Genomic DNA, 25,457 nt, shown 5'->3' with positions numbered 1-25,457 from the left:
AGTACCTGAGCCCAGGTCTCCCTGACTCTAAGGCTGTTCCTCCATTCACTATACCAGGCTGCTTTTCACAGACTGTTAATAGGCATAATAATGATTATAGATCAATATGTTAGAAAATTGACCCCCAAAAGGACTATATGAAGTCCAAAGAGGAAAATTATTTACTGACAGGCAGGACCAAGAAAGCTTTCTGGAATGGGTAGCATTTGAGGTGGGCTTTACAACAGAGGGAGGGGGAAGTATATTCCAGGCAGAGTGGAAAGAAATGCTCAAGAGGGAAAGAAAATAGTCCAGTTCGTCTGTAACAAAATAAGTAAAAAGAAGTAGTATAAAACTGGAAATGCAGGATACCAGATTATAAAGAGCCTTGAATGCCAGGAAGAGTAGTTAGAACTTTATTTGGTTAGTCAACAAGGAACTACTATTGAAATAGGAGTCACAGAGTAACATAACGAAATCGATGCACAAGGAAGATGCTTGGCTGGGCTGTGAAGAGTAGAAAGAAGGATAGGAAAAGAGACCAATGGTAGAAAGAGAAATCAGGGAATTTGCAATAATCAATTCAATAAGGGCTTGTTATTAGGGTACAAAAGTAAGAAAACAAAGGAGGAAGCTGATGTGAGAGATATTGAAGAAGTCAGTAAAGGAGTTAAAGAAAACTTGGAAAGATTCTGGAACAAGAGAGGGGAGAACTGCAGTTTTTGCCCTTAGCACATAACAGGCACTCTCATGACTATCACTTGGGTGATGGGTGCAGGCAGGCTAAAGGGACTGGAGAGAAAGGGAGCAACAGGATACTCAGGAAAGCTAATTAAGCAGGCTATGTAGCCGGAGCAAGGTCTGTTAAAACAAATGACTGAGAATATTTCTCTCCCTATTACATTCAATTGGAAACTGGTCTCTGGAAATCTGTTCTGAAAATGTAAAAATAGGACTTTATTTTTTAAATTCAATAGCTCTTAAGAAGTAATTGCAAAGAAAAATTTGGAACTATTCCCAAAGGGCTATAAAACTGTGCATACCCTTTGACCCAGCAATACCACTATTACATCTATATCCCAAAGAAAAGGGAAAAGGACTTATTTGTACAAAAATAATTATAGCAGCTCTATTTGTGGTGGCGGAGATCTGAAAACTGAGGAGATACCCATCAACTAGGGAATGGCTGAACAAGTTGTGGTGCATGATTGTGATGGAATACCACTGTGCTACAAGAAATGGTGAAGGGCATGGTTTCAGAAAAACTTGGGAACTTACATGAATTGATAAAAAGCGAAGCAAGCAGAACCAAGAAAACACTGAATACAGTAACAGCAACATCATGAGGATAATCAATTGTGAAAGACTTAATTACTCTAATCAAGATAATGATCCAAGACAATTCCAAAGGACCAATGATCAAAAATGCTGTCTACCTCCAGGAAGAAAACAGATGAATTCTGAGTGTGCACTGACGTATACTTTTTAAACTTTATTTTTCTTGAGATTTTTATGTTTTCTTTTACAACAGAGCTGTTTTATATGACTTCACATGTATAATTGATATCATATTACTTGCCTCTCAATGGAGAAAGGGCATGAGGAAGGGAGAGAGCCTGGAACTTGAAATTTCTAAAAATGAATTTTTTAAAAATTTATATGCAATTGGGAAACACTGAATGAAATAAATTTTTAAAGAAATAACTCCAAAGACAAATCCGTCATTACCTGTAGCACTGTGAGTCTGTGATACAGGATAGAGTCTTTCCATTCCAAGGACAGGATTCATACATTTTTCCCTCTGCAGTGGGAAGACAACTTTGGTAATAGCATTGGTGATTCTTCTCCACTCTAGAATCAAGCCTGGTAATGGATGCAATGTCTTCAGTTTGTTTAAAACATCCTGCCAAAGCAATATAAGGAAAATATATTTAAATTATCTTGAAAGTTTTATATAGGCATTGGGTATCTGTTAGTCTAACAATACAGACTTAAAAATACATGGTAAATTCTGTATACCTCAAAGTCAACAATTATTTCCTCTGGAATAAAAATAATTATGTCATTGTATCAGTAACAGTTTGTAATATTCAAATACATTTACTAAGGATACTAAGGATGCAAATTATATTATGTGTAATGGTACCACCTACCAATACCAAAGTCCAAGCCAAATAAACAAGCATTTATAAAGCGCTTACTATATACCAGATACTGTGCTAAGTGCTGGGTAAACAAAGAAAGGTAAAAAAAAATCACTGCTCTCAAGGAAATGAAAATCTAATGGAGGAAACAAGAGATAAATAAGTGTACAAACAAGATGTACAGACTCAGAGTTCAAGATAACCTCAAAGGAAAGGCACTACCGTATTAAGAGGAACCAAGACAGAACTCATGCAGAAGGTAGAATTTTAACTGGCACTTGAAGGAAGACTGGTAAAGAAACAGATGGAGAGCATTCCAGGCATGAATGGGGGCTAGGGGGAGGCGAAAAGGGCAGGAGGAGAGGGAGTGTAAGGTATAAGAAAACTTCAAAAACAGAGGATTTTATCCTTACTACTGGAGATGCGAGGGAGACACTGGGGTTGACTGAAGTCAGACCTGCGCTTTTAGGAAGATCAGTTTGAGAGTTGAGTGGAGGATAAACTGGAGCAGCGACACCAACTAAAAGGCTATTGTAATAGCCCACTTGTGAGGAAATAAGGGCCTGCACCATAAGAGGTGAGAGAAAGGGGCATATATAAGATATGTGAGGAAGGTAGAATCAAGAAGACGGAGCAACTTATTGTATATAGGGAGTGAGAAGTTTGTAAGTCTAGGTGATGGAAAATCCTGGTCTTGAAAGTTAGGGAAAGAGAATGCTTTGGAAGAGGAAAGAAAATGAGTTTAATGGCCCAAGCTAGATTTTGAACAGGGAGGGGAGGCGCAATTAAATTCAACGTCTTCAAAAAACTTTCTTTTTCATTTTTTCTATTGAACATGTTGAATTTAAGATTTCTAGGAGGCATCCAGTGTTAGATGTCTAACACACAGATGGAGAGGTAAGACTGGAAATTAGGAGAGAATTCGAGACTGAATTAATAGATGTGGGTATAATTTGCACAGAGATGATAATTAAATGTTGATGAAATCATCAAGTGATGATTTCACCTCTCATTTAGATGATCACAATAGTGTCCTAGTTCCTGCCTAAAGTCTGTCCCCACTCTAATCCATCTAACAGCTGCCGAAGAAATTTTCCTTAAATGCAGATCTAGGGGGTATCTAGGTGGCCCACTACCTGGGATCTTGGGCAAGTCAATTAACCACTATTTGCCTCAGTTTCCTCCTCTGTAAAAGTGAGGATAATAAAAGCATTTCTCTTACAAGTCTGTTGTGAGGATTAAATGAGATAGTGGCTATAAAACCCTTAGCACAGTGCCTTGTACAAAATAAGCACCATATAAATGTAAGGTGTTATTGTTATCTGAACATGGCCCCTAGTTCAGCGGCTTCCTGTTGCCTCTAGCATAAAACATGAGTTCCTCTGTCTGGCTTTTAAAGCCCTAGATAGTCTGGCCCCAACGTATCCTTCCAGTTCAACTGAACATTCTTCTCTCTTGCAATTTACAATTCAGCCAAAGGTAGAGCACACATGATTTTTTTCTCTCACAACTACTACCCAGAAGAACCCTATATAACTTGGTTTATTTTTCTTATCTGTTTAATAATCTTTACTACATGCAAAGAAAAAGAGCTCAGCCAAAGTACAGACTGCCTCCATTTTGAGAAGGGTCATGCTGACAGACAGCAAGAAAGCGTCAGGGGCTCTAAATGGCAGCCCAAAGATGACCTGGAGAAAGAGAAATTAAGGGAGGTTTTGAAGACATAAGTACCATCTTTCCTCTTAGTAGTATCTGGGAACTTGACTGAAGAGACAGGATCACAAGCCCAATGACGAAGCATGCTCACTTCCTAACAAGAGAATATGAGCTCAAGATACAGAATGACAAATACACTTTGGGACCCAGACAATATGGGAATATGTTTTGCTTCACTACCTATATAAGGCTGCAAAACAGATTAAAGAGGATCACTGAGGTATTTTTTTAAATCCACAAAAGAGAACAGAAAGAAAGGCAGAATGAAATACAAATAAGTAGGACAGTTTGAAGGTTATATGCTGGATTTATTATATTTTAAAACGATATTATAAATGTATTACATATATAAAATAGGTATTTGCAGATTCTTGTACAATCTTCTTCCTGCTTTACTAGTAATATTGAGAAATGCTCATTTTATCTGGTATTGGTCAAGTCCTGAATAAAAAAGAAAACTAAGTTAAATAATAAAGAAAAAAGAACAGTGAAAAGAGTCCTAAAACAGTCGTGAGAATGGAGAAAGTTCAAAACCTTCCCTTAGATACATAAAAATAATCAAGTTACATAATCAGTGCCTAGAATAATTGAGTAGATAGTATTTATACTCAGAAATTTTCCTTTTCTTTTAATACTTGTTTTCAATTAGGAATTACAGTACTTATAAGAAAGAATTTAATCAACATATGTGCTATTTACTTAACAAATAACAGTTTTGCTAAAAAAAAAAAATACAGTTGAATAGATTATGTTAATATGCCATATCCTACTTCTCTCAATTTTCCACGCCTGAACAAAGACCTACGCCACCCAAAATAGACACCTCCATTGATCAAAAGCAATGCTCAAAATAAAGGCACAGCACCTAGGAAGTCTTAATTCATCTCCCTAACACTATCTGCACACACTACACTTGCTCAGTAATAGATTGTAAGTGTTATCAAAATATAATAAGGGTTTTCTGGGGTTTTTTTTTTGTATTGTTGCTGAGTGAATACATATTTATTCAATACATTGTATCTGAACTTGCCATCTACCCTGCTCCTGGGCACACACAACTTTATGCTCCCCACCACCAACATATTCCACCTCTTGCTCAGCAATGGCAATCAAATCAATACTACCAACGTTTCTAGAAAAGGCATGACAACTGACTACTCTCTAGCATCACATGCTACTTCTATGGCTCCCAAATTAAAACTCCTTTCCCTGGCCTCCCGGCCCCTACATGTGCTGTCACTCCCTAGTAGAAGAATAGTTATTGTCTCACTTTTGCATTTGTATACTCAGCAACTAGCAGAATAGTTGGTACACAAATGCTAAAATGCTTTTTCATTCATTCACTCATTCAAGCAATGATGGCCACCACTGGTTTTACAGACTGCCTAAGTAACCAGCGTTTCTATTTTTGTTGGAGTTCAAACCAGGAGCCATTAACTCTGGATCTTAATTCTGAATCCCAAAATTATATAAACAAGTAGTTGTGAAAAATGCCAAACAAAATTTTGACTTGGCTCCAAAATTTCCTGAAAGTATTACCTTACTAGTACTGAACTGCTTGCCTAGCTTGGTACTTCGTCCATTTGTGATCATCCTTCTGGTGGAACCCAAAGTTTTCTTGTTTCCTTGAACTCCATTTGGTGGTAACTTCAATTCCAAAAATAAAACCTGAAAGAAAATGGCATTTTTTAGGTCAAATATCTTTTCACTGAAAGGTGAAAATAAACCATCATATGATAAATAGATGAATTACACTTGAGATGACCTAAAATTAAGATGTCATTCAGAAAGTACTTTAAAAAGCTGACTGAGGAAATAGGCTCTATGGAAAAACTTGACTCTAGATATTAAGTATTCTGTGTAAGAATATTTAATAAAGAATGGTCATTATCAGAGATATACATGGGAGATCACCACCACACCTATTTTAGCTGATTTGTTTGAATGAAATTTCAAAGGTATAGTGTTATTATATTCAAGAAAATTAATTATTCAACATCTTTAAACTAATATTGTACCCTGTTTTAGGCAATAATGAACCTCAGCCTTTAAAGAGGTAATGATATACTTTATATTCTATACCAATGATATACTTTATATTCTATACCAAGGATTGGAAAAATAAGGTATTGTGGCAGAATCTCTAGACTCTTCAATAAGTTCTAGAAAATAGATGGAGAAATGACACCAGCGTGCTTACTTAACCATTTAAGTGGAGAGAGGGGAAGAAAGAGAATAAAGGTGGGGGAAAGGGGAAAGAGTGACAAAATTAACAATTTCAAAATAAACAGAGTCAAGATGGCAGAGTGAAAGATTGCAACTGCCAAACCTACCCCAAAACCTCTCCTATAAAATGACAGCAGAAAACACCCAACAGAATTCTGAGCAAGAAAGTCAAGAAAAAGTCACAGTAAGTCATTTTTTCAGAAGAAGGAAGCTTAGGAAGACTGAAAGAGATGTACAGACATTGGGGTGAATTATGGTTAAAAGTGGGGCAGAATCAGCACTGTCTATGGGCTACAGAAGAGCAGCAGTGCCTGGGGATGTTAAGAGGACTGAACATCTAGTCAAAAGCAATATAGATTCTTCAGGAAGGACAATGTAAAAAAAAAGGAGGATAAATAGAAGAGAATAGGATGGAGGGAAATACACAATTAGCAATCATAACTGTGAATATAAATGGGATGAACTCACCCATAAAACGGAAGAGAGTAGAAGAATGGTTTTGAAAGTAAAATCTAGTATCTTGTTTACAAGAGACACATTTGAAACTGAAAGATACACACAGAGTTAAAATAAGAGGATGGAACAGAATTTCCTTTGGGGGCTTTTTCAATGTATCAGTTATGTTGATTTCTTTTCCTCTTTAAAAAACGCCCCTTGTTACATGGGATAGCTCTCCAGGAGGGGAAGAAGGAGGTATACTTGGGATAATGTAAGAAATAGAACACATCCACAAAAATTTATTTAAAAATAAATAAATTTTTTAAAAACCACTACTATAAAAAGGCACAGATTGTACCTATTTGTTGATCTTGTCCCCACTGTACAAACCTCAGCAATGTCATCTGGAGAAGTAAAGGAGAAGCTATGGCCTACTAGTTCATAGGCCTGGGCCTCGATTGCATTTAATTTGGCTTGCATGACATGTTTCTGACTCTCACACTCTACTGTACTAAAACCTATTCCATTTAGTTCCAGCAAAGCCAAACAATACTGGGAGGGCATTTCCACTTTACAGAAAACATCTGGAAAAAAAAAAAAGCACACAAAAGTCATTAATATCTTGTCAGTCATGGACCATTAAATCACCTGACTTACTAGAATATACTTAACACACATCTGCAGTCAGGCTTCTTGCATGACCTTATTAAATTATGCTGCTCTTAGGATTCAATTTCAATTTCCTGAGCACTACTACAAACAAATGCCCCAAAGGAAACAGAAATGGACAGAAAACATCTCAGCACCTAGCCAGCATCCCTGACTAGGGACCAGACATCCCTTCTGTAGGGATAATGAAAAAGTTATGATAATATGGTATAAAATAAGGATTATAAATGTAAAAAAAATCATATTTCTCTGAAGAGGATAGACATCTTTATCACATTAGCACAAATCAGTAATAACATTTATATCAAAGTATTATTTATATCAAAGTATTATTATTCAACAATGTTCAGGGTGGAGGAAATAACTAATGGTATTCAGTGTCCAAATTTAACAAGTCTGACCCCCTCTGATTAAGTAGCATTCTTGGAAGGCTGGAATTAAGCTCTACCGCAATCCCAGGAAAAATCAAGACCCTTGCTTTGAGGAAGTTAGTTTTAGATGAAAAAAATATATATTATGATGATTTATTGAACCATTCTATAAAACTTGCTTCACAGATTGATTATTGTGGCAATTCAGTTTCATCTGATAACACCATAGACACTGGGTCACCAGCTAAAAGCGTAGGATAAATTCAGACTTCTCTGAAACTAAGCCAGGACATTAGTGTCAAATAACAAATAGCTGGGTAATAAGTACTATGCCAAGTACTACGCTAAGTGCTTTACAATTATTATCTCATTTGACCTTCAAAATAACCCTAGGAGGTTTGGCTATTAACTCAGCTTTAAAGAGGGCATGGAGGCAGGCAGAAGTGACGTGACTTGCCCAAGGCCACACAAATTAAATCTGAGGATAGATTGAACTCCAGCCTTCCTGAGGCTCTCACTCTCTCTTTCTGTCCAGGTCCAGCATTCTATCCACTGAGTTTTAGGTGATTGGTCAAGACCAACTAACTTTTGGCACTGATGGAATAGGAAATTTAGATGAGGTGACTAATATGAGTCAGATTTAGCATGTAATTTAGAGAAGGAAAAGACTATATAGTTAAGACACTTCTGTTCGTCTCTTAAAGGTTCATATGTACGAACCAACTTGGATACAAAGGAACACTGCAAAACTTCATGGAAGGCAAGGGCAACCCTCATGTGAATTATTATGTATGTTATTTCTTTTTTTTTCTTTTCTTTTTTCTTTTTTTTTATTTTTCTTTTTTATTTTTTTATTTTTTTTTATTTAACTTTTAACATTTATTTTCACAAAATTTTGGGTTACAAATTTTCTCCCCTTTTACCCCCTGCCCCCCCCAAACCCAAGCATTGTAATTGCCCCTGTAACCAATCTGCTCTCTCTTCTATCCTCCCTCTCTGCCCTTGTCTCCATCTTCTCTTTTGTCCTGTAGGGCCAGATAGCTTTCTTTACCCCTTAACCTGTATTTCTTATTTCCTAGTGGTAAGAACATTACAGTTGATCCTAACACTTTGAGTTCCAACTTCTTTAGCTCCCTCCCTCTCCACCCCTTCCCTTTGGAAAGCAAGCAATTCAATATAGGCCAAATCTGTGTAGTTTTGCAAATGATTTCCAAAATAGTTGTGTTGTATAGGACTAACTATATTTCCCTCCATCCTATCCTGTCCCCCATTACTTCTATTCTCTTATGATCCTTTCCCTCCCCATGAGTGTCGACCTCAGATTTCATTCTCCTCCCCATGCCCTCCCCTCTATCATCCCCCCAACCCTGCTTGTGCCCTTGTCCCCCACTCTCCTGTATTGTGAGATAGGTTTTCCTATCAAAATGAGTGTGCATTTTATTCTTTCCTTTAGTGGAATGTGATGAGAGTAGACCTCATGTTTTTCTCTCACCTCCCCTCTTTATACCCTCCACTAATGAGTCTTTTGCTTGCCTCTTTTATGAGAGATAATTTGCCCCATTCAATTTCTCCCTTTCCCCTCCCAATATTTCTCTCTCACTGCTTAATTTCATTTTTTTTTTAAGATATGATCCCATCCTCTTCAATTCACTCCGTGCACTCTGTCTCTATGTATGTGTGCGTGTGTGCATGTGTGTGTGTACTCCCACCCAGTACCCAGATACTGAAATGTTTCAAGAGTTACAAATATTGTCTTTCCCTGTAGGAATGTAAACAGTTCAACTTCAGTAAGTCCCTTATGACTTCTCTTTGCTGTTCACCTTTTCATGGTTCTCTTCATTCTTGTGTTTGAAAGTCAAATTTTCTTTTCAGCTCTGGTCTTTTCAACAAGAAAATTTGAAAATCCTCTATTTCATTGAAAGACCATTTTTTCTCCTGAAGTATTACACTCAGTTTTGCTGGGTAGGTGATTCTTGGTTTTAGTCCTAGTTCCTTTGACTTCTGGAATATCCTATTCCATTCCCTTCAATCCCTTAATGTAGAGGCTGCTAGATCTTGTGTTATCCTGATTGTATTTCCACAATACTTGAATTGTTTCTTTCTAGCTGCTTGCAATATTTTCTCTTTCACCTGGGAATTCTGGAATTTGGCCACAATGTTCCTAGGAGTTTCTCTTTTTGGATCTCTTTCATGCGGTGTTCTGTGGATTCCTTGAATATTTATTTTGCCCTCTGGTTCTAGAATCTCAGGGCAGTTTTCCTTGATAATTTCATGGAAGATGATGTCTAGGCTCTTCTTTTGATCATGGTTTTCAGGTAGTCCCAAACTTTTTACATTGTCTCTCCTGAATCTATTTTCCAGGTCAGTTGTTTTTCCAATGAGATATTTCACATTATCTTCCATTTTTCCAATCTTCTCGCTATGTTCTGTGATATCTTGCTTTCTCACAAAGTCCTTAGTGTCCATCTGTGCCATTCTAGTTTTGAAAGAACTATTTTCTTCAGTGAGCTTTTGAATCTCCTTTTCCATTTGGCTAATTCTGCTTTTGAAAGCATTCTTCTCCTCATTGGCTTTTTGAACCTCTTTTGCCAATTGAGTTAGGCTAGTTTTCAAGGTGTTAATTTCTTCAACATTTTTTTGGGTCTCCTTTAGCAGGGAGCTGATCTGCTTTTCATGCTTTTCTTTCATCCCTCTCATTTCTCTTCCCAGTTTTTCCTCCACCTCTCTAACTTGATTTTCAAAATTCTTTTTGAGCTCTTCCATGGCCTGAGCCCATTGGGTGGGCTGGGAAACAGAAGCCTTGATTTCTGTGTCTTTGCCTGATGGTAAGCATTGTTCTTCCTCATCAGAAAGGAAGGGAGGAAATGTCTGTTCTCCAAGAAAGTAACCTTCTATTGTCTTATTTCTTTTCCCTTTTCTGGGCATTCTCCCCAGCCAGTGACTTGACCTCTGAATATTCTCCTCACACCCACCTCGCCTCCTGGTCCTCCCAGCCAGCGTTTGGGGACTGAGATTCAAATGCTGCTTCCCGTCTTAGGGCTTTTGGCAGGGGCAGGGCTGCTACTCAGTGTGAGAATTAAGTTCAGGTGGTCAGGTTGGGGCAGGGCCGCCTCTCAGGCTCAGTTCCCTCAGGGGGTTTATGCACAGACCTTCCACAATGGATCCAGGCTCCCGCCCGCTTGGAGAGCCCCTGTCTGCAGCCGCCTCTCAGCTTCTACCTCCCGGGGGGGCCCGAATCATGGGGGCACCCCACTCCCCTCTCGACCCGCCAAAGAGATTCTCTCACCGACCCCTGTCACCTGTGGGTGGAGGGACTTGTGCAGCTGCTGGAGATCCCATCCCTGAAGCCTGCTCGGGTCTGTTTCTCTTGGTGCTGTGGCCGCAGCAGGTCTGGGCTGGGCTGGGCTCCGCATCTGCAGCACGACGGACCTTTTGCGAGAGGTTTGCAGGTCCCTCTGTGGCTGGAAGGACCCGTGTGGCCACTGGAGATCCCGTCCCCGAAGCCCGCTCGGATCTTTTCCTCTCGGTGCCACGGCCGCTGCAGGGCTGCCCTCTGCTCCCAGTCCCGGCGCCCAGTCCACAGTGCGAAGGACCCCCCGCGAGAGGTTTGCAGGTCTCTCTGGAACAGAAATCTCCCTCGCTCCAATATTCCGTGGCCTCTGGGTGCAGAATTCACCGTGAGTTGGTCCCCTGTAGCTGTTCTGTGGGTTGTGGGTTCGGAGCTATGTGTATGTGCGTCTTTCTACTCCGCCATCTTGGCTCTGCCTTATGTATGTTATTTGTAAACTCAAATGGAATAAGCTGAGAAACAACTGTAATAAGCCTTATTATATAAATGGGGACAAGGAATATATTTAGGCCCAAGTGCCCAATTGTGAATGATTTCCACTTATGGAAGTCATTATCTTTGTAAGTTTTCCTTATATACCTAACATTATTACTTCTTAGGGTGCTACAAACTTAAGATCATTCATAGGAAATAAACAATGATGATGTGAAAATTAAGCCATTTCATATGAGAAACACTTGAAAGAAATGAGGATGTTTAGTTAGGAAAAAATAAAGTAGGCTTGTTCTGTGTTGTTCCAAAGTACAGAAATAGGACCAATGAATGGAAGTTACACAGATGCAGAAAGAATCATAGCTGTCCAACACAATGATGAGCACTCAGTGATTTAAGAGATTCAGCTAGAAGGGGAACGATGACTTCCCACTCATACTGTATGAGACTGGATTACATGACACCTCAGGCCCCTTTTAACGTTAAAATTCTATAATTCTCCCCTATTTGGAGCTAGGCTGTGAAGCATATGAACTCTAGCTCTGAATATAAAAATCTTTGATCATGTAAGACAGCTTTTAACAGGAGTGATCACCCACTATTAAGTTCACTTGAGTGGTGAGGCAAATACATGTTTTAGCAAGGAAGTACCATGAAATAATGTAACCTTCCTGATGCAGTTATAGAAAGGTTTGAAATATGAAAAAGTTTCAACAGTAATGAATATTGATTGAATCCAGGGATAGTATGGCAGTATAAGAATAAAAATCAAAGAATTTTTCAATAACAGGGAACCTCAGTGTCCATTCTAGTCCAAAGATACGTGAAAAAAATAATCTTTGTCACAATATATTCAACAAGTACCATGCAACCTTTACTTAAAGATCTTCCATAAGAGGGGAGAGGAGATGGTGGTTTATTATAGGAAGAGGACAAGTCATGAAATTCCCAAAGGGCCAATGTCACTTTTAGAAAACTCTAGCAATTAGGAAGTCTTTCTTTACATCATCTTGAACTTGCCTCTTTGCAGTTTTTACCCCTTGCTTCCAGTTCTGTCCCTCTGGAGTCAAACAGAAGAAGACTGATTCTGCTTCCATGAGGCAGAGAACTGCTGTATCTGACTTTTGGAGAGGTTTTCCTCATAGGGAATTACCCCACAGAAAAAAAATCAGAGGTCTGAACCTACCTCCACTCAAAAAAAAATTCATTTAAGATATACCCTGTAATTTATAATAACTAATAACCTTCAAGAGCAAATCCGGCCTCTTTTAGCAGCGATTATTAAGGCACGTATATTTAGATACAGTGTCTCATAAAATGGCAGCATTCTTTCATAATTTCTTTATAAAAATACATAAATAACCGTGCATTTCATATGATTCTACTTATAGAAAAGGTATACCTAGTACAGAATGCGTATTTTGAGGTAGCATGGTACAGTAGAAAGAACCCCAGATTTGAAGTCACAGCACCCAGGTTCACATTCTAGCTCTGCCACATTGTTATCACTGTGACCTTTAACAAACTACTTCATCTCTCAGTATTTTTCAACTTTAAAATGAGGAAGTCAGACTAAAATGATCTCGGAAGTCCCTTCTTGCTCTAAATCCATGATTCCATGACTTCCTCTTCTGCAACACAGGATAACCATGTTTATTTCACCCTCACCTTTGGCATTATCAAAACACTGAGAACTTTGTTTCCCTGAGTCTCTTACCTTGTAGTTTTTCTTTTTCTAATAGCAAATTTAGTTGGGTCATAGAGTTGAAGAGGAGAATAGATTCTACGGCTGCCTTGTATCGCCCAGAGTGGTTATCACTGATATTCAGTCCCAGGTTTTGAATGCCTTGGCCTGTTTCTATCCCTTCCAAGAGTGGTAGCTCATGAGAAAGAAAGCTTGTAACTATATTGTGAAGTGTTGGTTCTTTAGAGTCAGGATCTAGTAACCAGCAGGCCACCTGAAAATAAAATATACCTGAGTATTTTACTCATTCTAAAATAATTTAGCAGCATTAATGTAGACTTAAAAATTTGTAAATATGACCAAAAAGAAACATCCTATTCTTGAAATCCCTTATTCCTTGCAGCTAGTCAAAAAGTAGAAGACAAAATCAGAAATTAATTTCCAGTGCCAATAAGAGCAGGATCATCTCAATATTAAAACTAATTAATTAAAATTTTAAAACTCTAACCAGTATCAATTTTTTAAGTAAAGAAAAATAAATTAAGAAAAACTTGAAACCTTTGGATCTTCAAAACTTCCTGCCAGGGAAATGCCACAAGACAGAAGAAGTATCTTATAGTTCTGGATGAAGTTATAGATGATGACTGAACGTTCTTTCACAGAGACTTGTTGCAAACAATCCTGAAGTTGCCATAGTCTCTCATTCACGGTCAGGTTTGGATCCAAAGAAGGTGGCGCTAAACTGGCACTGATTTCTAAAAGGGAGTTTTTAAAGGGAGGAATATAATCCATTAGTTGAGGCAATCCAAGTCAGCAAATATTTTTTAAACACCTACTGAATGCATGAAAGGCTTCTGTTTCATTCAGCTTGAAGGATGAGGAAGGAAGATATCACATTAAATTGAGATTATCATGAAATAGAAATCTAAGAAGTAAACTCAGAAGGTGGTCTTGGGTTCCATCATCCCAGAACACAGGTTCTAGAGTTCAATTTAAGAAACTATTTTTTAAGTACCTACTGCACAGAAGATGGCTGCACTAGGCGATAGGGATAAAAGGACAAAAAATGAAACCACTCCCTCCCTCCAGGAATTTATATTCAACTGAAGAAATGCAACTTGTACATAGATGAAATACAAAATCAAACATCTCATCAGCACGTATTTTTTTTGCAGCATCTGATTTTTTTTGTTCATTTTTAAAAATGATGCCTTTTTTAAAAATTTATTTTTTAAATAAAGGATATTTAAAAAACATTAAAAATATCCTTTATGCTCCCATTGAACTATCTCTTATGCTAAAAAAAAAAAAAACAAAACAGTTGCGTAAAATTTACTGTCAAAGCGACCACATCTGACAGCATGGCAACAGATGCGTCTAGAGGAGCCTGACTCTCTTTACTGAGGAAAAGGAAGTAGCCAGTCTTAAACATAAGCAAACACATATGCTGACTATCCATCAAAAGATATTTTGTTGCTCTCATCACTAGCTAAGTATCACAGAAACCATCCAAAAACAATATGAATATACTGAAAGAGCCCCCATAAAACTACACAATCCTCTCAGTATAACTAAGTAAGGCTAACTTACCAGAATGGTTGTCTTCTCGTTGCAGTGACAAATAGTAGGCATCCCTTTCACCCCAGCACACAGCCAGTCCAACCAGCAAGATGTCTTCATGTCCTTTAATATGAAACCCATCATCTGGAACTGAGATTAGCTCAGGTGATCTTACTAAATGAAGATAAAGTGAAGAAAAACTATAAGATACCAGTTCATACAAGTCTTTGTATGTCCTCATACTTATCATTTCTTACTGTAGATATAGATATATACACATATATTGCATTCATATAAAATATTGCATTTATATACCCAGAATGTATTTAGTCATTCCTCAGTGGGCATCTGGTTTATTTGCAGCTTTCTGCTACCACAAAAATGTGCTACTACTAACATTATATGTGAGACTTTTCTTTTGCTCTTTGCAATCCTTGAGATATAAAGCTAGTAGCGAGACTGATGGGTAAAAGGTTATGAACAACTTAGTGATTTTTCTCACAGAATTTCCAAAACTCTTGGAAAGTTCTTCCAATAGTCCATTAGTCTATAAATCTTCCTAAATCCCTCCAATACTGGATTTTTTTTTTCTTTTGTCATCTTTGACAACTTGACAGGTGTGAAATAAAAACTCAGAGTCTTTTTGGTCTGCATTCCTTTAAATTTAAGCAATTTCAAACATTTTTGCACATGGTTGTTGGTGCCTTATATTTCTTCCTTTGAAAATTATTTATTTCTATGCTCTGGCCACTTAGTTGTTAGAGCATGCTTCTGTTTTATATAATTCTTACTCTATCTACATCTGCATTATAATTCTGATTCTATCTACAACTACACTATACTCTTATCAGAGATACCTGGTAAAAAGATATTTTTCCATTTGACAGTTTCTCTTATTCTAGTTGCACTGATTTTGTTCATGCAAGTCTTAACATTGTATATTTTGTCTTCTTTGATCCATTCTATTCTATTTGGTAATGAAGACTTCTCCCTAATCATAACTGTAAAAGGTACATCCCTCCATTCTTTATTTTTTTGTCTGGGTAACCTTTTATATTTCAGGCTGCATACATCCATTTCATACGTCTTGTAAGAAGCCAGTATAACCTTGTTTTCTGCCAAACTACTTTTTAGTTTTCCAGAAGTCCCCCTATTTCTCAAGTAATTTGTGTTAATATATGAACACTAAGCAACCGTGTTCTTTTGCTTCTGAGTCTTGCTTATCTAGACTATAATGGTCTTGATAGGATAACTATTAAATATTTTGTTCATTCTGTAGTGATGCTGAATAGAATTTCTCTTTCTCAGCTTTCCTATTAGCATTTATTAACATTCTATAAAGATCCTGATGATTTATTTTGACTTAATTTGTATCTTGCTACTTCGTTAGAGTTAAGACAGATCCCTGGATTATCTTGATTGTGATATGGTCTATGTGGCCAATTGCAGTCTGAGCCTCAGTTTCCTCATCCATAAAAATGGACACTAATATCTGTTCATTTTCTAATGGCAAATTCAGCAATATTTTAATATAATATGGTTAGATGTGATTTAAATTTCTGAACTTGGGCTTCAAAAACTTTCATATATTTAAAATTATAGATCTAATTAATCATACAAATAATATGATTAATATAAAAGGAGTATTTCTACCATTATTATTAACCTCTTTCTGATCAAAATAAGGAATAACTTGTGCATATTTTAACCATATTATGCCAGGAATGTCATCTGTTAATTAATGTATAATGTCCAATTCAAAACAATTTTACAATTTTTTTAAACAATTTATATTCAGAACACTTGAGTATTTAATAATATGTAGCAAAAAAATAATAGCTACAAATTACTAATAGTAGTAATGCTAACATCCTCTAAATAAGCCCATAAACATAAGGCTAACGAACCTACTCAATAACTGGTAATGAAATGGCAATATTCTACTACAATCAACGCCCAATACACAAAAAAGAAAATTTTTAAGGAGAAAGGAACAAAAACTTACCTTGCTTGAATCTACCACCTATACTTGTTGATTTGAGACCTGTAGGCTGAGTGGCCTTTTCACACGCTAGTGAAATGGAAAATCTCTCTTTGCACTGCCATTCTTTGATAAAAGTCCGAAAAAGAGTTTGGTCACTTGCTACATCAATGATAGTCAAAACTTCACTACTACATGGAACTAGAGTTAATTGTGACATATCCTGTGAAAACTTCAGTGAAAGGTCTGTGTCTTTAGAGGGGCTGTGGTTTTTCATACGATTATTTCCATTTTGTGGTTTAAGATTTTGGTCTTCAGCATCAGCTATTGAACTAAGTAGGTAACTTTCATCTCTATGTAAAGCCATTTTGGCTTTCCCAAGCTTTTCAGATGTTCCATGGACTCGTGACAGGCCCTGCTTGGTGGGTAGTATGGAAGTGGGTGAAGGAGGAAAAAATGCATGACTCTCTAGATCAGAAATAATGTTGCTTTCCTTACAAAGCAAAGGGGATGAAGTTTTACCATGAAAAGCTGGAATCCTTGCATTGTTTTCCAACACTTCAAAGTTGTTTTTTAATTTGACTTTAGGAGAAGGTAGCATTCCCTGTGCTAGCCAAGCAGAGGTTACTTCTTGTTCATTTAAGTCTATGTGCTTTTCCTTCAAAGTAGATGGCTCTGTATTTGTTAAACTTGGTTTATTACTTTCCAACCCATCTAAAATATTTTGTAGTCCTGGGCTTAACTCAAATGATGCTCCAGACCATATCACTGGGTTGTCATTTTCTCCAGTAGATTTAGTTATATGAACATTTACATTCTGACCTATCCTATCTACTGTTGATCTAGGGTGATTATCATTTATAACTCCTGACTTACTTTGCTCTAATCTATTAAGAGTTACTGTAGGGACATGCTGCTCTTGAATGAGAGATAAATCTGCACCATCCAAAGCTTCAGCCATCTGAAGAGAATCTATTTCTGAGAAGACAACTGATTCGTCACTGAAACAGGCAAACTGCTGCTGCATATCCTGATTCACATCAACTGGTAGTACATTCAAAACTGCTTTATCCATCGATCCATGTGGTTGCTGACACAAAATGTCACTGGAATGTTTGGAAGTAATTTCAGAAGGAGGCACGCTCTTTTGTGGGTCTGGTTGTTGTTCCTTTACTTCATCTTTTTCTAAATCTTCATTAAAACTATCGAAGAGTAAACTATCACTCATATTCAAACTTGTTTCAAAAATGGGCTGGCAATCTGCCTCTCTGCCAGCCGAGACTTTCTTTTGAAAACCTGGGGAGATGGCTGATTCCACTGAATCTTGTGTTTGATAACCTTGAAGAAAACTATTTAGTTGGGAGTCAGTGACGGAATTTTCATTCCCTTTAAAAGAAAAATAATTTTCTCTCAGCTTCATTGGAGATTGTAGAACAGGACTTTCTAGAGCCAGGTCCTTAACATCGTGTGACTCAGTAGTTTTCTTCTCAGCATCTACAATCTCAAGACTTGAATGATCCGTTTTTCTCATCCCTACAGTTGATGCTTCGTTGACATAAACAATACTTTCATTTCGTGAAGAGCTAACAGAGCTTTGTCTTCTGGAGCTCTCCTGGGTCAACATGGTTGCTAGGTGTTTTTCCTTTGCTCCTTCTTGTTTTGCAGTTTCAGCTGCCATCTGTTGTATTATTTTCTCTGTCTGAGTATCCAGGTGGAAACTATCATCAAAGTCCCTGAGGCCTAAGCCTAAGTCAGAAGACTGATTATTTTTAGTTTCACTTTCAACATAAGCACCTGCTTTCTTTTTCACCCCAGAGGCCTTTGGATCATTTTCATCCAGGTCTCCTTTATCCACAGCTCTAACTTGTAACAATAATCCATCGAGCACTTTGGGTCGGCTTATGTTGTTTTCTGATGGCTGAAAATGACTGGGGTTCTTTTCATCAGCCTTAGATTCTCCACGTTCCCATTTGCTAGCAACATTTTTATCTGTGTTTGTATAACTGGAGCCGGTTTCCCTGTGTAGTTCTCTACCTAACAATACTTTCTCTTTGACACAGACTTTTGTACATACAACTGGTCTCTTTTCAGGGCAATTTATAATTGGATTGGCATTGGTATGCTTCCCATAAACTCTCTGATTTTTCATGTGATTGTTATTGTCCACCAAAACGTTGATCATTATTTCCATGTCTGGCTTGGCTTCCCCCATTACATTATTCCCAGCAACCCTAGGGGCTTGGCCAGAATTATATTCTGTTTGAGATTCTATGATAAAAGGTTCTGAAATAGGGTCTTTGGTTATTCTGTTCCTTAAACAACTTTTCTCTGTTTGTGGAAGGTGTGGTGTTTTGTGTTTGAAATATTTGACATTGGTGCCCAAAGAGTAATTTTGAGCAGAAGATCCAGGATTTTGAAGTTCTGTACTCTTTTCATCTGAAGTGAGTAAATCTTTAACAGTACCAAAGCTGAATGTGTTAATATTTGGTGAACCAATTCTGTGTGTCCTAGAGTCTTTGTCATTGCATCTAACTTTAGACTGGTTCACATGCTTGCTTTGATTCCAAAATTGAGGTGTTTCGAACAGTTTTTCAGAACTGAAATTTAAAGCTGATCTTTTCCTTTTTTCATCAGAGAATGTTTTAGGAATTTTCTCAACGCTTACTTTTCTTTTATTTGCAGTAGTGACAATCCTATCTTTACTTGTATCCAAAACTGGGAATTTTCTTGCCCTAGAAACAAACTCATCACTTTTCATTTCAACATGTAGCTGATGTTCTTGATTTCCATCTTGTAGAATGTCATTTGAAGTATCAGCAGGTATTTGGTCCCTATGAGAGTTGTGCACAATGTTGGGTGTTTTCTTAGTAAGAGACTCACCAGAAGGAATTCTGCTGTCTCTCTTTGATATTTTGGGTCTTTTAAATAAGCATTTGGCATACTGCCTAGATTTTAGGTCCTCTGCTTCTGATTCACTGGTGTTTGGTGAATAGGTTTCAGAGTTTAAAAAAGAGTCTGGATTCCACTGCACTCCCATTTCAGCTAACTCCTGCTGCAAAATCATTTTGGCTTCCTTCACAATAAGTACCGCTGCTTCTCTTTCAGTTAAACCCTTTCTCCCAGCAATCCAGATAGTTTGAATATTCCGACGTTCCTCAGCTGCTTCCTCTTCTTCATCTACTGCCTTGCGGACACTAGAAGGACATGAAGAAGGAAAAAGAAACTTTCCTGAAGAGTCAATAATGTACTTATTCAAGATAACATATACAATGTTTAACACACCTTTTTAAGCTTTAAATGGAATCAGAAAAAAATACAGTATATTCTGAAATATACAACTTTAAAAAATATTCCAAATACATTTAGCATTTATAAACAATAGGAAGTTTTCTCATCAGAAGATGAAGACACCAGATGATTATTATTTTTTGGCTATTATTAATGAACACTATTTACCCACTACTATTACTAATGAACACTATCTACCCACTACTATTACTAATGAACACTATCTACCCACTACTATTACTAATGAACACTATCTACCCACTACTATTACTAATGAACACTATCTACCCACTAAAACACAGCACAGTTTTTAACTGCACTGCTACAAAGAGTTTCTACATCAATCATGGATCCTGGGAGTCAAGGGAATTCTCTTTATCAACAAAGCATTTATTTTTCATACTAATGCATAGTAGTATGGATAATAACAGCATTACTGTGGATAATAATGGATGAGAAATAATAAATCCAGGTCTTCCTTATTATCACCTAAGCACAAGAGTTTCAGGAACAGATCAAAAAGCAAGGAAAATAGGCAGTCTCTGGAAACAACAGATCTGATAGGCAAATAGACACAAGATCCTTGGGAATGGCAGCATCCCCCCTAGACCACCAGTCCTGCTTCCAGCCCAGCTCTCATAGCCATCATCCTGGGAAAATGCAGTCTGACAACTGCTGCAGCAGATGCTACAAGCCACAGCTACTAAAGAGCCAGGAAAGAAAGTTCTGACACTAAAGTCCTTGACACTTACAGATAGATGGTTCAGTATCAAGCACCTGTTAGGATTTTAGGAGTAGAAATGATATTAAAGAAGAGGCAGAGCCATCTGCTTTGTTACTGTTCCCTACGGACCATGACTTGCAACTTAAACCTTCCATATGCACTGTCTTTTCCATTAGAATGGGAGCTCCTGGAGGGCAGGGACCATTTTACTTTCCTCTTTGCATTGCCAGCATAGTGTGTTGCACACAGTAGTGCTTAATAAATGCTTCATTCATTCTTTCATTCAAGAATCTAGGTATAGCTAGTATATAGATATAATACTCATGCATTTGATGTTTGTGTTCTTTTCAATTCCTTATTTGCAAAGAAAGCAAAGTTGATTTTGAAGAGAAGACAATGACAATCTACCAAGCATCTAAACTAGTGACCCAGATAGACCCCAGGGGAACACCAGTGATTAGCAGGTATGACATATTATCAAGAACCAAACCAAGAGACTGAGGACTCAGAAAACAGGCAGGTATCTTCAATACGTCCTCCTGCTTTCTGGTTCTTTCCCTACTGCCAATAAGCATACCCATGCCTTCCTATCCTCAAGAAACCCTCACTTGATCCACTATCCCTGCTAGCTACTGTACTGTATCTCTCCTCCCTTTTATGACTAAATTCCTTGGGAAGGCTGTCTGCAATTGATGCCTTCACCTTCCTCTCACTCTCTCTTTAACTCTATGTAGTTAACTGAAATTGCTCTCTCGAAAATTACTAAAGATCTCTTAACTGCCAAATCTATATGGCTTCATTGAAATCCTCAACTTTCTTGACTTCTCTGCAGCCTCTGACACTGTGGTTCACCCTCTTCTTGATATTCTTCTCTCCCTAGGTTTTCATTACACAGCTCTCCCCTGGTTCTTCTCCTATCTATCTGACCACTCCTTCTCAGTCTCATTCCCTGGATTTTTATGTAGATCTCATTTGCTAACCATGGGTATCCATCAAGGTTCTGTCCTAGACCCTCTCTTCTACTCCCTCTATACTATTTCACTTGATGATCTCAAGTCCCATGGATTCAATTATCATCCCCATGCAGATAATTCTCAGATCTATATTCTCAGTCCTAACCTCTCTCCTGTTTTCCAGTCTCACATCTCTAGCTGTCTATTGGACATCTCGAACTGGACATTCCATAGGTATATTAAACGTCATAAGTCCAAAATTGAACAAACCCTCCTCTCTTATAAGTTTTCCTATTACTTTGGTAAGTACCACCATCCTCCTAGTTATCCAGGGTCAAAATTAGGTATTATCCTCAACTCCTTACTGAGGAGTCTTCAGCTCTCACTCCCTATATCCAATCAGTTACCAAGACCTGTCAATTCTACCTCCATAACATCTCTGCCTGTCCCCCCTTCTCTGACACTGGCATCCTCCAATGAAGTCCCCCATTGCCACAGAATTGTTGTAATAGCTTACTGGTTGTTGTCCCTGGCTCACATCTTTCCCCATTCAGGTCCATTTTCCATTCAACTGTCAAACTCATCTTCCAAAAGTACAAGTCTGACCTTGTCACACCAGTTCTCCCACCCCAATTCAGACAACTCTAGTTGCTTCCCTATTGCCTCCAGGATAAAATATCAAATCCTGTTTGGCATCCAAAGCCCTTCATAAACTGGCCCCTTCCTTTCTTTCTAGTCTTCTTATAGTACACCCCTCCTTCCCCCGCATTCCTACCCCCTTTCACAACTCCCTATACACACTTAATCAGTGATCCAGTGATAGTGACCTCCTTATTGTTCCTCACACATGACATGCCATCTCACAAAGGCATGCATCCTCAGACCTGCAATGCTCTTCATTCCCACCTTTGCCTCCTGGATTCCTTCAAGTCTCTGTTAAGTCCCACCTTCTACAAGACTTTCCCAGTCTTCCTTAACCTTACTGCTTTCCCTCTGAGATTATCTTCAATATAGCCTGCATATATCTTGTTTGTAAATAGTTGTTGCATGTTGTCTCCACTACTAAGATCCTTGAGAGCAGGGGCTGTTTTTGTCTTTCATTGTACTTCGGCCCTTAGCGCACTGCCCAGCACATAGCAGGTGCTTATTGATATGATTGTTCTAGTGCAGTGTGGTATATCCTATTTACAGTCTTGAAGTGAAGAAGACAAATTCAGCCTCCACCTCTGAAACACTCACTTTGCAACCACAACCAAGTCACTTCATTTTCACTGTACTTTCATTACTCTAGACAACCCACTAAGATGACAGGTTACAGATGAATTATGGACTTGGGGTTGAAGGAATTTCTACAGTGAAGAGTTCTTCCCTAGACTGATGGAATCACAGGTTCAACTTCCCACCACCACCCTCCAAAACAATATTTCTTTGCCAATCTCTCTCAAACCTGCACGATCACATCAGAATAGACCACACAGCACTGGGGCCCCTTCCAGGCCAGTATTCTGTTTCTGAGGGTACCTGTCCTCCCTCAAACAAATGCCCAATGATCAATCTGAACTACGTATGTTTATAAGGATGCAAACCTGGGCGGGGGTGGGGGGTGGGAAGTATATTTCAAGTGTACTGTCAGCAGTTCTCAAACTGAGAAAGAAAAGCTGCCTTAACTTTCTCTCTCTTCTGCCCAAGATCAATACATTGTTGTTATATAAGGAAAAGCCTATAATCTAGTTTATGAGCCTCTCTGTAATTAATGTAATATTAAAATTATATGCAAGCTTGCATTTCTGAATGCCAGAAATTGTCAACATGGGCAGCTTGACATATTTTTCATGGCATCAATATGCTATGAGATTCCCTTAGTGCACTATAATGCTTATATACGTATCTCCGTTCATTGTTTAAAAATTAACTGAGAGCTCTTTTCATTGTATATCACTGCTTAGGGAATAGTCGGAGTTGAAGATTCTTCTCACCTTCTGAAAGGTAAAGAATTTTTCAGAACAGCTTCCACCTCGGCAATGCTTCCTCGGGCAAGATCAGTCACTGTTAAAAAGCCAGCAGTATAAAGAGCTCTGGCCCTCTGTGCGTTCAGTAAAGACACCCGAACTAAGTCACACAGCTCCCTCTGGACACCGAATGTAAGACGTTTCTGAAATTGAGAAAGTAGTTGTTCCATGTTGTGCCAGCCAAGACGATTAGAAAATACGGTTATCATCCCTGGAATATTCATAACAACATAAATGTAAATTAAAATCTTTTGCAGACTTAATTTTACACTTGTGTAGATAATGTCCACAACCTGCCAGAACATTAAGTTATTAAATATCTAGATAACCAACAATACAGATTTTACTTAGGGAAACCAGCAAAGATGATAGAGTATAAGGAAGCAGTGTAGTCCAGCTCTCCCCTATGGTTATTTCAACACAGGTCAAGGAAGGGCACCAGACTGAAGAGTGAACAGAAAATCCATGGAAGAAACAACAATGGGTCACTTGCCCAGCTCAGTTTGGCAGGAGATCGCTAAAGTTCTATTGAGAGGATCTAACCAGGAATGTACAGTCTTCTAGCACAGGAACATGGGGGCAAAATACCAGAGCAAAGAACTGGAGTAAAAGCTAAAAATGATAGAAGCTGGAGGGGCTGAGAAAATATAGACACAGTGATGTACTATTTATTGATGGAGCTGTGAACTGGTACCACCATTCTGAAAGTAATTTGGAACTCTACCCAGAAAATCACTATAGTCTTGACCTAATAATGTCACCTCAAAAGATTAAAAGGAATAAGACCCACATGTACAAAATTATTTATAGCAACTTTTTGTAATGTCAAAAAAATGAAAACTAAGAAGTGGTTAACATAGAGAGAATGGCCAAACAAATTATGCTATTTAAATATAATGGAATTTTAATGCACCCTAAGAAATGATGTAAAGCACTGTCACAGACACCTGGGAAGGTTTACATAAACTGAAGCAGAGTAAAGTAAACAAAACCAGGAGAATAATGTGTACAATAACAACAATGTAAAAACAAATAACTTTAGAAGACTTCAGAACTGACTGATGTAACGATAAACCAAAACTTCTGGGAAGTAAAGATGAAATATGACATCTATCTGCTAAGACAGAAGTGATGGACTCAAGATGCAGAATGAAACATACATTTTTGGACATGGTCAATGTGGGAATTTGTTTTGCTTGACCTATGCATGTTTGTTAAAAGCATTCTGGGGCAGCTAGGTGGCACAGTGGATAGAGCACCAGCCCTGAAATCAGGAGGACCTGAGTTCAAATCTGACCTCAGACTCTTGACATGAAGTGTGTGACATTGGGCAAGAGACTTAACTCTGATTGTCTTGTAAAAAAACAGTGTTCTATTTTTTTTCTTGGGGGGAGGGAGAAGAGATAAGTGAAAATTAATAGTTGTTAGTTTTTAAAAAGTAAAATAAAAGTTAAAATAACAAATTAAGCAGAGGGACAGGAACTGGACCTGTAGTCTATTTTATCTAAGAAATTCTCCAGTGAAGAAGGTGAGTTGCTACCCTCTCTGCAAAGTATAGGCTTAGAGAGTTTCCTAGTGCACTCAGAGATTAAGTGACTTGCCAAGGGTCATAAATCCAGCTGGGGTTGAGGGAAAGGCAGAAACTTGAACCCATGCTTTCCTGGCCCCAAAGCAACTCACTATACACTAAAATCACACCTCCGCTCACAAATTAAGTTTACCTATAAAATTTAGAAGTAATTGTGTTTAGGTATTGGATATTATCTTAACAGAAATAATTTCAGTAAATACCTTTCAACTATAACAGTGAATGAAGGACACAAAAAATAATATTAAACTCAACATATATTTACTAAGGACATATTATATGTAAGAAAGTATCTTAGATGCTAGGTTTAGAAAAATGGAAAAGAGAAAAAGTCTCCGCCTTGAAT

General features: G+C 37.9%; 1 protein-coding gene across 1 annotated transcript in view; it reads right to left on the bottom strand.

Moving 5' to 3' along the window:
* The window catches only part of POLQ (DNA polymerase theta), a 107,191-nt gene that overhangs the window by 29,761 nt on the left and 51,973 nt on the right, over positions 1 to 25,457 (bottom strand). The window contains exons 15-22 of the mRNA XM_072613873.1: positions 23,491 to 23,734; positions 16,574 to 19,743; positions 14,599 to 14,742; positions 13,567 to 13,763; positions 13,042 to 13,282; positions 6,894 to 7,087; positions 5,379 to 5,507; positions 1,708 to 1,882 (exon numbers count right to left, since the gene is read on the bottom strand). Coding sequence (XP_072469974.1) covers positions 1,708 to 1,882; positions 5,379 to 5,507; positions 6,894 to 7,087; positions 13,042 to 13,282; positions 13,567 to 13,763; positions 14,599 to 14,742; positions 16,574 to 19,743; positions 23,491 to 23,734 — 4,494 coding nt within the window. The remainder of the gene's footprint in view (positions 1 to 1,707; positions 1,883 to 5,378; positions 5,508 to 6,893; positions 7,088 to 13,041; positions 13,283 to 13,566; positions 13,764 to 14,598; positions 14,743 to 16,573; positions 19,744 to 23,490; positions 23,735 to 25,457) is intronic.

Source organism: Notamacropus eugenii, chromosome 5 (assembly GCF_028372415.1).
Source record: "Notamacropus eugenii isolate mMacEug1 chromosome 5, mMacEug1.pri_v2, whole genome shotgun sequence".
Lineage (NCBI taxonomy): Eukaryota > Metazoa > Chordata > Mammalia > Diprotodontia > Macropodidae > Notamacropus > Notamacropus eugenii.
Note: the sequence above shows the minus strand (reverse complement) of the source record. Positions and strands in the feature narration are given on the sequence as shown.